This window comes from Cynoglossus semilaevis, chromosome Z, assembly GCF_000523025.1.
Source record: "Cynoglossus semilaevis isolate Cse_v1.0 chromosome Z, Cse_v1.0, whole genome shotgun sequence".
NCBI lineage: Eukaryota > Metazoa > Chordata > Actinopteri > Pleuronectiformes > Cynoglossidae > Cynoglossus > Cynoglossus semilaevis.
In genome coordinates, this window is record NC_024328.1 from 1,496,798 (window position 1) to 1,508,869 (window position 12,072).

The 12,072-nt window shown below is 37.1% G+C and overlaps 3 protein-coding genes across 4 annotated transcripts in view; 1 reads left to right on the top strand and 2 right to left on the bottom strand.

Annotated features, from left to right (window-relative positions):
* Positions 1-752: 752 nt before the first annotated feature.
* On the bottom strand, positions 753-3,872 carry LOC103397485 (activated RNA polymerase II transcriptional coactivator p15-like). Of its 2 annotated transcripts, none has more exons than XM_008335751.3 (5): positions 3,782-3,872; positions 2,481-2,550; positions 2,047-2,166; positions 1,095-1,203; positions 753-922 (listed from the first exon to the last, which is right to left on the bottom strand). In XM_008335751.3, exons 2-5 carry the CDS (start codon positions 2,547-2,549, stop codon positions 843-845), a joined length of 378 nt encoding a protein of 125 aa, XP_008333973.1. In that variant the 5' UTR covers position 2,550; positions 3,782-3,872; the 3' UTR covers positions 753-842. The 2 variants fall into 2 exon arrangements, with proteins under 2 accessions (XP_008333973.1, XP_008333975.1); XM_008335753.3 differs by lacking the exon at positions 3,782-3,872 and adding an exon at positions 3,761-3,779.
* Positions 3,873-5,123: 1,251 nt separating this feature from the next.
* Positions 5,124-6,852, bottom strand: uqcc3 (ubiquinol-cytochrome c reductase complex assembly factor 3). The gene is made up of 2 exons (XM_008335750.3): positions 6,589-6,852; positions 5,124-5,563 (listed from the first exon to the last, which is right to left on the bottom strand). The coding sequence occupies exons 1-2, from the start codon at positions 6,703-6,705 to the stop codon at positions 5,414-5,416; spliced, it is 267 nt and encodes an 88-aa protein (XP_008333972.1). The 5' UTR covers positions 6,706-6,852; the 3' UTR covers positions 5,124-5,413.
* Positions 6,853-7,394: 542 nt separating this feature from the next.
* LOC103397483 (zinc finger RNA-binding protein-like) overlaps positions 7,395-12,072 on the top strand; it is a 15,797-nt gene continuing 11,119 nt past the window's right edge. Inside the window, 3 exon segments of the mRNA XM_008335749.3 lie at positions 7,395-7,531; positions 7,692-7,773; positions 10,388-10,667. Of these exon segments, the coding sequence (XP_008333971.1) occupies positions 7,495-7,531; positions 7,692-7,773; positions 10,388-10,667 (399 nt within the window). The 5' untranslated portion in view covers positions 7,395-7,494.

Genomic DNA, 12,072 nt, shown 5'->3' on the forward strand with positions numbered 1-12,072 from the left:
ACGGTGTCCCTTGTTTTGCATTCAGAGATCTTCTTCTGTAGAACATGGTTGAACCATGAGGTTGGTTGTCACTCTTGACTGGCTTTCGCCTTTTGTTTTTTGCATGGAGGATGCAGTGAACAAACCAGACATATTGATAGTCCTAATGAGTTGTGCTGAGATTAACACTGCACCCTTTCCCTTATGGATTATGTAATTCATCTACAGCACTTGAAAATCATTTGACATCATCATTTGTATTAACAGTATCCTGCGGAAGGTTCTAGCTCATCGCTAGTTTTTTAGCGCAATGGAATTGTCTATAATTTGAATGATTTGTAAACTTTACAGCTTTAAGGTGTAGCTTGAACCATGCAAGACTTATCCGTTTGGAGCAATATTAAAAAAAAATGCTCACAGAGCTGAGGCAATCTACAATCATGTTTATACAGTTGTAAATTAACATGTACACTTGTACTGTATATAAAGGTAAATATTAATATATATAATCAGTTTAAAACACACGATTATAATGCTTAAAAGGATGAAGCTCACAAACAAACACAGTGGTGGAACATTAGGTTTAGTTACTAATTTTTATTACCATTCAATACAAAAACATCAGTGTATTGATGCAGCCCCTTGCCCCAGCCATCATCCTCCTCCTGCTCAGTCACTCGTACTTTCACTAACACCAACTCAGAAGAAAGTCACACACACAAAACAACTATGCACACAAGACAACCACTGGCTCTATACAGCTACAAATGGAATAAGTTCATTAGAAAACAGCCCAGGATTTTTTTTTATTTTTTTTTTTACAAAAAGTGGAGCAGACTACAGGCAACACACGAAAGGAGCATTTATATTCTCTTCATGGCATCATCGATGTCTGACATCTGGTCCTTGAGCTGGTTCCATTGTTCCGGATTGAGGGAGATACCTGCAAAGGAGACATAAATAAACTTTAGTTTCAATGCACAACTGCAAACCACTGAAAGATCAAACATCATGCTGTGATTATCACACAGATATGACTTCTCAGTGTGTGTGTGTGTGTGTGTGTGTGTGAGAGACACTTATACAGAAGAATGTGCAGCATGTGCACTCATTACCTTTCTTGCCCGGCTTCATCTCCCCGTTTGGGTTCATCCAGTACTCTCTGATGTCAATCAGGACTTTGCCTTTGAACTCCCGCACACTGACATACCTCATCTTTCCGATCTGAAAGAAGCAAACCGGTTGTCAAACCGCTGTCAGCTGCTCTGTTAGAAGTTTCCTGTCTTTTAATCACCCTTCAAGATTAAACAAAGAAGTGCAGCAGTGAAGGCTGAGCCTGTTTCTTGTTTAAAAAAGTTTAAGGGCTTCTTTATGCTTTGGCACTGTTTTATTTGAGACAGGCTGTCTAGAGACGTTTTGTCATTTTACAGCTGCAGGTAGTAAATCTTCTTAGGTTACCCTCTATCAGGTATCACTGAGGCTGATGCCTTCATTTAGAACATCTACAACTCCTACCTGACTCTTTCACCGATTTCACTCATCTCAGTTCAAACAGCTTGGCAAAGTAAAGTCATTTACTTGGCACTTATTTTGAAAGTCCTACCCACATCACAAAGTGTCATCTGTAGTCTTGCCAACATCCCATTTCTCTTTAGCTCAAATTTCCTAAATGCATTTAACATGTGTTCAGACATCTCCTACTTTGAACACTGGCTGCTGATTGGAATTGAACCATCAGAAAAACTACTATTTAACCTGTAGGGCTCAGCTCTGTCAGCTCATATTAGTGTTGTTGGTTTCTGTTGGTTGCCATCACCCACACCTCCTACTGCTTCCTGTGGTTTGTGCAAATGGCTTTTGTTAGTTAATCCATCCCAACATGCCAAATGTTGCCCACTTTCCTCCAAATAATGATCTTCCAATCTGATTTTGAATATTTCACATATAAGTCTCTTTACTAGCCCATTTTTTCCCTAATTCATTTCATTTTTTTATTTCATTTTTTTTTTTTTAAAGATACTCCTTTTAAAGATACTTAAGTACTCCATTCCTTATGGAGATACCCACCTGGAACATGTTGTCATCACCATTACCACTGCCCCCGGATGAGCCACCTGGCTTAGAGCTCTCCCCACTTTTTGCTTTCTTTGATGGTTTCTCTTGAACACTGGGCTTCTTTCTTTTTGCCTGAAACAAACAGACCAAAGTGTATTATTTAGATCTATTTTTGTTAAGGGACTTTTTATTTATATATTTTAACAGCTCTTAATTTGGATGTTCAGAGTGAAAACAGGACATGCTCTGACAGACTGGTCATTATCCTCTTGCCATAAAATGTGGAATGTGAGATGCTTGTGTTGTCCCTTTCAATAAAATTAGGACTTAAATTCTATTAATGGTGTTTGACTCATGGTTCTGGAATTAACTGCCATAGCAAGGGATAAAATCCATTGTTTGTTTGATTGTTTTTTCTTAGTAAATCAAAGTACTTAAAAACAAACCTTCTTCTCCACTTCACTGTCAGAGTCACTTCCAGATGTGGAAGAGAGCACTTCCTTTGATTTTGGCATTCTGTTGAGATAGAGGTCAAATCATTGAATGAACAGCGCCCTCAGGTGTATGTTCAACAGAAACACACGCAGCCAGAAAATTTCCCAACGATTTATTTTCCGGTGATAAAATCCTTGATAAACTTTTAAAGGAGTGGCTAAATTAATATTGATGGATCATCACCTCAATAATGCACTCCAGAAAAACTCAAACAAACTCTACTGTATACCTTAGTGCTGAGTACTGTGTACCTCCAGAAAACTTGGGAAATGTTACATATGCTCTATCTAGTATTTTAATCACTTCATCACCTTAAAGAATCGTAAAATTACACACATTGACAACACATATTACAGTACATAACAACCAGACTCGAATGATAGATTGTCCCACAGGGATGGTGGGACCTTTGCCTTATTGGCGTCTTTTAAGATAAACAACTGTCACTCCATTATTCTAGTTTCACTGAACAATATTAGTAGCCACGAACACCCCAAGCGTTCGTTCGAGGGACAGCAAAAGAAGGTCGGGCAGGGGGAGATGTTGCTTCAAATTAACACACCACCATACACTTATTACCTTCTTAAAATGAAACTGGTAATTACTGCTGTATGAGAATGTCATTTTAGTTATTCTAGGTTTTTTTTCATAATACAGTAAATGTTTCCTGTTGTTTCCCAGTGTGTGGAAATACTGCTTCGAGTAGGAATGAAGCGAATTCCCATTTCTTAGCAGTAACCAGATCAAATGATTGATGATACACACATGTTTACAATATAATAACAGATACATAAAAAATCCAAAACAAACTATTGTACGAGGAGTGTTTATTTGACTCTCGTTAATATTTTACACAATCTAGACTATACAGTATACAGTGAAAATAATTTACTTTCGGTTGTTTTGTTTTTTGTTTTTTTAAGTAGCGCTTCTTTCTACTAAAGCAGACAGTTTATTCCGCTTCACTACACAGTGACAGACTGTGACGTCTAGCGTCATTTTATGGATGACCACGAGGAAACGGAACCACGGAAGTTCAGCAGCGACGTTAAACCGCGCTAACTGCACACTTTAGCTGCGGCGGCTAGCGTTAGCACCAAGTAGCTGCGTCGCTGGCGACCTGGTTCTCATTCTGTTCATTACGAACACCGTATATTACTGACCCAACAATCAAACACAAATATTTCTTAACATCAAGACAAACACAAATATACGAGCTTTCTAATATTACGTTTAAGCTGTGGACGCTTACATGACGAGATGCAGCGGTGCGCCTTTCTTTACCGGAACCGGAAATTAGAATTTCCGAAGACGTACAGGCGCTTTTTTAGTCGTTTTTTTTCGTTAGTCGGTATAGATAAATAGATAGATAGATAGATAGATAGATAGATAGATAGATAGATAGATAGATAGATAGATAGATAGATAGATAGATAGATAGATAGATATAGCTCGTATATGTATGAATATAGAAATATTTCTATATTCTATATTCACTTGTTTTATCCAAGGACAAACGAGGAATATATAAAAAATATAATTTATCATTAAAATATACATTCAGGTGAGGTGCAGATTAAACTTTTAAGGAGACAAAAACGTGCAAGATTGTTGACGTGTTGCTGCCTAATTGGTTGAGTAACAAATACTTTTAGGCAAAATAGCTTTCTGAAAAAAATGCTTATAAAATACCAGCTGAAGGTATTATATATTTTCCAAAAATTTTAATTGAATAGTCATTTCAGTCATCAAAGCCAAATGTCAAAGTCAATTTCTTGTTCTCTTTATTACATTTACTCTAGTTGACATGTTTAGATGAGAATGTTTATAGTAAGCACATAATTCTGGGTTTTAATTTGAGGTAAATAAGGTAAATATATAGAAATGTCCAAATTGGGAAGAAATATTCTTTATTTGCAAAAAGCAGAAAACATAAGCACCAAACATCGTGGAGAAGTAAAGCCTAACTTGGCAGAACTAAAAAAGACGGACTTGCATAGTAGGGTATTTTAAGATCAATTGTGAATGTATAGCAGCAGACATGAACTTGATAGTTTCTGAATTCATGTTATTTCCTTGATGTTATTTCTTGTAATTGCTGGTCAAAGCTGTCTAGCAAAATCTCGAAACAAGCTTTCCCTCAGCAAAACAAAACATCAGAAAACAGACATTGTACTGCCTTTAAATAAATCCTTACGTTTAAGTTTAAATGCATGCCCTATGGTAGACAACAAACTGTTTAGAAAACAGTGATACCAGCTGATAAAATCTTTGGAAATAGTTCTATTTCTGACCAACTTACATTTTTATTAAACATTTTCAAAAACGAATTCACATTCAAATGCATTCACTCGGTTGAAGAGCAAACTTAAATCAAAACATCACAAAGTATAATACTTACTTTGTAGTCAGATATTGAATTTTGTAGACAAACGGGATATATATATATATATATATATATATATATATATATATATATATATGAAAGATAATGTTGTGTTTCACCCATAGAATTTAGTTGTTAGCAACTGGTTTTTTTCTTTGAGCTTGAAAGATGATAACATGACCTGGATAAATGAGAATCTTTACAGACATGTTGAGTTTAAGCATTTTAATAGATCATAATATCCCACGGTGAATTATTGCCACATGAAAAGCAAACATTTACCTTTATGCTTCTACCAGACGCTTCTATCCAAAGCGACTTACAGAGGAGGATTAACATTATCAAGCATGTGGTACCTCTGGGAATATAACCCTGGACTCTGCTCTCTGCTTCCGAGGCAGGCGTACTAACCACTACACTACAGAACCAAACATTTTAAATACAAACATGACGGATGTCTCTTGTTCATTTGAAGAGGCTTTGAGGAGGTTCTGTGTGCTAAACAGCAGTGTTTTTGTCTACTTTGGGTTTTCTTTGACTACTACGTGAAATGTTGTCATTAATATTAGCTGCATCCTTGAGAGCCTGCATCACCAGAGCATTTCTTCTCTTGGCCTCCTCTTGTGTTTGCTTTGATCCAGGAAGGTTCTGATGAGTAGCAGAAAAAGCCATCAAAACATTTCATACAAACATTTAACTATCAGTTCACATTTAACTATCAGTCTATCCATGTATCAATGAAACACTGTGAAATCTGTAAAACATATATACAGGCCACACTGCCGACCTGTTTATTACATCCACGTAATGTATTCAAAATGAAATAAGAGAAAAGGTAGATACATTTTGTGTAGAAATGTTAATGTACTCTCCTCTTCCCTCACTTAAATGATCAAAACAACAACATTTGAAACCATATTGCAAGGATTGTCACCCACTGGGTATTTTATTTACTGTGAAGATCTCAGTCTTCGACTGAACGTTGTATTTTCTATTTATTCTGATATAATCTGTACTGTGTCAAATTCAAATTAGTAGAACTTCTCTTATTCATATGTACTGGTCCTGTTCACGCCTTAACAAATATTGGAGAGACATTTTTTACACACTTTTGCAAGTGTTTATCGTTATATTAAAACTGAACCTCATGACTGCTATGTTTGGGTTCAAAGGAAAGGAAAAGCTAACTACGGTAAAACGAACATCTTTATTTTAGTTTGTTTGTTTCATTTATGTTTGATTCATTTATCTTTATTATTATTTCTATGTGTGTATCTTTGCACGTTTTTGAATATTTTTTTCTGCAATATCCATTCAATAATGACGACTGTAATGTAGGTTCAAAGGTAGAATAAGGTGGTGGAGTTCAGGAAACCAATTTTACAATTTAACACAACGAAACACATAAACCAGGAGCCAGAGTCACGTTACACAACCACACAATTAGACACAGAAACAACCTAAACACACATACATATCAGATCATCAACTAACAAATGATACAACCTTAAAAAAAATCAATCAACGCATAAGTGACACAACAATAACAAAAAGGTAAACACACATTCTTATAAAAAGCCGGATAACCAAGGACTAACAACAAACTTAAAACAGACGCACACCGAATTTTGTTAGATAATGCTACAGTTAACTGCATCTTTATCTTCTGTCACCTTCAGTTGCTCTTTACGCTTTTCTTCTCCTGGAGAGATCAGAGCCCACGTCCCCAAGCCAGCTCCTACTATAACGATCATGTACGCGTAGCTCACGATTCTCCGCACGCCGCTCATTCTGGAGTCTGGACGCACATTACCGACCAGAACACCGTGCCCGTCCCGCGGAAACCACCTTTAGAAACGCAGGAAGCAGATACGACAAGACAAGTTGAATAACAGGATGAAACGCTTCTGTTGCAAAGCATGATGGGATTTCTTCTTTTCTTCCCTTTTTCGATTCAGAAATCACTTAATAATGCAACACTGCCTACTAGTGGCTCGTGTACAATTCTGGTGACATTATATCAAAAGGTGTTCAGTTTACGCTATAAATTGACATTAGTGCGCAGTAAAGGAGATGGGAAGACGTACACACAATGTTTTGGCTAAAATTATTGAAACTCGCAAACTAAAAATGTTTAGATGAAAGGGACTAGTCAATCTGACAAATTTGAGGGAGCTGTATAACAATGTAGTTTCTATATGCAAGTTAGAATAGCCCGAACAACGATATCATGACAATATAATGGAAAATATTGTTATATTATTTCCATTCTATTAGTATTCGTATTGCTGATCATGTCGAAATATGAAAACACTAAGATTATAGTCGAACAAAATTTATATTTACGTTTGACAAAACATAAAAAAAACATACATACATATTAGCATTATTGTAAATTATTTGGTAGCAATTGAAGTCTTTTAAATTAAAATAATAGCGACATAAGGGAAATTCGCAACAGCTTAATTTATCGGTCATGTTTTTCTGCACATGCGTTTCCGCGGCCTTATTTCCGGGTACGACATGTATTATAAATAGGCTGGTGTTGAACTCGGGTGTCGGTGGAATATACGAAACCAATGATTCCTATATGCCCTGTAGTCTCCTTCACCTATGGTAAGTATCACTTTAAATATGAGAGATATTGTGTTGTTCCTAAGACATATGAACTGTTAAAGTACTGTCAAAGTGCAAGGTTAATGGCGAGTCCTTGGAAGAATCACTCTCAGCTAATGCTAACTGCTAACTGATCCTTCTGTATGTCTGTCCTCTGCAGTGCCTAGCCGGCTTGGTGAAGATGCCAAAATGGCTACCGGCAATTATTTTGGATTTACCCATGGCGCTGCTGCACAGTACAGGTGAGGTGACCTGTTGATCCGTCTACCAAACAAAAAAACAAACAAACTTGGTGTTTTTCTGTGTTGTGTAGGTTTATGCAGACAGACGCCATTGTTCAGGCTGGGGGAGGGGACGCTGCTCTCTCTGATGCAGCAGACCACACATAGCACTGCGTCAGACCGCTGCCTTTGCTAATATGCGTTGTACGCGTCCGTTTTTTTAGCGCTTTCCAACCAATTGAAGTAAATTGAATTTACTTTTGATGTGGAAGGTAACCGTAACAACTTGGTTGACCTTTTAGTGTAGATAATTTAAAAAAATGAACAAATTGTATTCTCAGCGAAAGGTGTATGGTTAAATGTAAATACTATCTATAGTATCCACAGTTACACGTGTTTCTTCACACGAATCTAGCACAACTACAACATTATTAATTTATTCTCTACCGCTTAAAGTTTACAGGGGTCAACCAATCCCAGCTCTTAACCCAGTTACTGCACAGGGATAGGTTGCACCCTGGACACTTCACTGGTCTAAATAACCATACATATTCACACTAATACCAATGGTCAGTTTAAAGTGTTTATTTACCAAATGCCGTTTTAGAGTTAAACCCATCTACGCACAGTGAAGACATGTAAAATGTATGCATAAAACAGTAATTAGACCAGAGATTTTGCTGTAAAGCAGCAAATCCTTAACATGTTTTGTCCACGACTGGTTCTATATCACAACCGTTTGATTGTTGGGCCTTCGAGGAAGGGGGAAAAAAACACAGGCTTTCTTATACAGTATGTTAAGTAATCCTTAAATGACCAGACCATGTGTATAACACACGTATAAATATAGCCTGCATTTGCTTATTAATTAAAATGTCAACTTTTCATTTTAAATGTTACAAAGGAAATGTTTATTTACACATTTGTTCTGTGGAGAAATGTCTCTTGAAAAACACTCAAACTGCAATCACATTGTTTAACTTGAGCACCACACTTTGGGAATTGCTGCTGTATGGCAAGAACACTGGCCACTTTTACATTACTGGGTCTGTGGCTTGTAATAAACTCAATATATATATCTCAATATACTTGAGATAATTAAGAAAATAATTCCATTTTACTTGAAAGGACAGTAGGTTTGTGACTTAAAAGGTCAAAAGCATTCATCTCAGATAAGTAGCTGACTTGCAATCACAAACATGAAATGATGAAAGGACATCCTAAATGACGGCTCTCTCATCCCCATGTCTCACAGGTTTTCTCAATTCAAATTTATAGGTCCAAGCTTTGCTACTTTAAAAAAATAGAATTTTTAACAAACTGGAGAACTGGATTAGACAAACATGCATCTAATTAAAAATAGGTAAACAGCATATGTTAAATATTAAATGCAGTGATAAATACAACGTTCTTTTTGCATAACACATTCTTGCCCAGCGCTATTTTCCTCCTTAGAGTAGAATGAAGGAAAACGGATGAAGTCTCAAAGCTGTCTGTCAGTAAATGACTTTCCAAAGACGTAACTCTATGCCAGTCTGTAAATTATTTAGTTCTTTTTGTCCATGGTTAATTGATGCATTGACACTGGAAGTTGACTTCCCATCTATATGCTACAAGTGATTCAAGTTGGTCCTAAAATATTCCTCTTTTAAAAACTGTTTTTTTATTTAAGGCACACCTTGTGAGATATTTCTTTCTGGATCTTGCAGTGTAGAAACTAATACTAGACCAAACCTGAAGATACCTGAATGCAGACTAGATTTTGTAGAATAGCAGGAACAGTAGAGGTCACTTATCTTCCCAGATTGTATTTTATTTTTTACATGACTTACTACTATTTGAACATCAAATGGTGCTGGGCGATACAGCTAAGTAGAATCATATCCTGATATGAAAAATATCTTTCTGGTAAAGCTCAATTACATAAAATATCACAATATTTACGCATATAAACACAAATATTCTGAATCACTTTTAGATAATGTAGATGTTGATGAAATACAGCAGATGCTCAACTTTTCCTAAAACATTTCTGCAGTCTTTGACATTTCATGACACCATTGCAAGAGATAGCTTTATTTTTTTTTTTCTGTGTCCGAACTGTGAGCTGAGCAAGTCGAGAAAGTGAGAGGGGCTGAGCAAAGACAAATAGAAATAAGAGAAACAACATGAAACTGGCTCTTTTATAAAGCAAATTGCATGTCATTTTAGAACAAGAGTGCATATATCCATATAAAAAATGGTTTAATATATCGAGTATAAGTTATCTACAAGTTATATTTCTTAAAACATTATAAAATTTCCAGTCCTGATGTCAAAGTTCGGGTGTGCTGCTATTAGCAAATGTCATTGATGCATACATTTTGGAAGTGGTTCACCTTGAGCACTTGCATCATAAATCATCAAAAGTATAAATGATTGTCTGTCTGTTGCTGCTGTGACAGGCTATAACCTGTCCAAAATTTACATAATGGATTGATAAAGTATGATTTTTTTTTTAAAAAATTGGTTTGGTATAATATGATAGTTGAACAATTCAGTTAAGGCAGTGAATAGTTGTTAGAAAAAGCTTTGCCAGAACACAGTCATGTTGCATCAAATTTCTGACAATTGTCTTCTTAATACTTTTTACCAGTCATCAGCCAACTGCGGGGGTGGCATACACACACCCCACTACGGTGGCCAGTTACACCGTTCATCAAGCTCCTATGTCGGCACACACAGTGGCAGCAGCGTATGCTCCCACTGCAGCCACAGTAGCTGTTGCTCGACCTGCGCCAGTCGCTGTGGCAGCTGCTACAGCTGCTGCTTATGGGGGATACCAGCCAACACACACTGCCACAGACTATGGATATGCACAGCGCCAACCTGAGGTCCCTCCACCACCACCACCAGTAACTTCACAGAACTACCAGGTACATTCACTTACTGTACAGTGGTATGAAAAAGTTTGGGCACCCCTGATCATTTTCAAGATTTTCCTTTATGGGTCATTGATGTTTCAGAACAGCAATTTCAATTAAATATATCCTATAGCAAACAAACACAGTGATATTTAAGAAGTGAAATGAAGTTTATAGGATTTACAGAAAGTGTGCAATAATTACTTAAACAAAAGTAGGCAGGTGCATAAATTTGGGCACCCCAACAGAAAAATTACATCAATATTTAGTAGATCCTCCTTTTGCAGAAATAACAGCCTCTAAACGCTTCCAATGAGGGTCTGGATTCTGGTTGAAGGTATATATTTTTGACCATTCTTCTTTACAAAACATCTCCAGTTCTGTCAGGTTTGATGGTTTCTGAGCATGGACAGCCCACCTTAAAACAGACCACAGATTTTCAATGATATTCAGGTCTGGGGACTGAGATGGCTATTCCAGAACGTTGTACTTGTTCCTCTGCATGAATGGTTTGGTAGAATTTGAGCGGTGTTTAGGGTCGTTGTCTTGTTGAAGTATCCAGCCCCGGCACAACTTCAACTTTGTCACTGATTGTTAAACATTGTTCGCAATTTGCTGATACTGACTGGAATCCATGCAACCTTCAACTTGAACAAGATTGCCAGTACCTGCACTGGCCCCACAGCATGATGGAACCACCACCAAATTTAACTGTGGGTAGCAAGTGTTTGTCTTCGAATGCTGTGTTGTTCTTCCACTATGTATACCGCCCCTTGTTATGTCCAAATAACTCGATTTTAGTTTCATCAGTCTTATTCCAAACTGAAGCTGGCTTGTCCAAATGTGCTTTAGCATACCTCAAACGACTCTTTTTGTGGCATGGGAGCAGAAAAGGCTTCTGCCGCATTACTCTCCCATACAGCATGTCCTTGTGCAAAGTGCACTGAATAGTTGAACAATGCACAGTGACACCATCTGCAGCAAGATCATGTTGTAGGTCTTTGGAACTGGTCTGTGGGTTGAGTTTGACTGTTCTCACCATCCTTCGCCTCTGCTTATCTGAGATTTTTCTTGGCCTGCCACTACGGCCTTAACTAGAACTGTGCCTGTGGTCTTCCATTTCCTCACTATGTTCCTCACAGTGGAAACTGACAGCTGAAATCTCTGAACTAGCTTTTTGTATTCCCCTAAACCATGGTGTTGAACAATCGTTGTTTTCAGGTCATTTGACAGTTGTTTTGAGGCTCCCATGTTGCCAGTCTTCAGAGAAGATGCAAAGGGGAGAACAACTTGCAACTGGCCACATTAAATACCCTTTTTCATGATTGGCTTCACCTGTGTATGTAGGTCAAGGGTCAATGAGCTTACCAAACTAATTTTGTGTTCCAATAATTAGTGCTTAAGGTATTCAAATCAT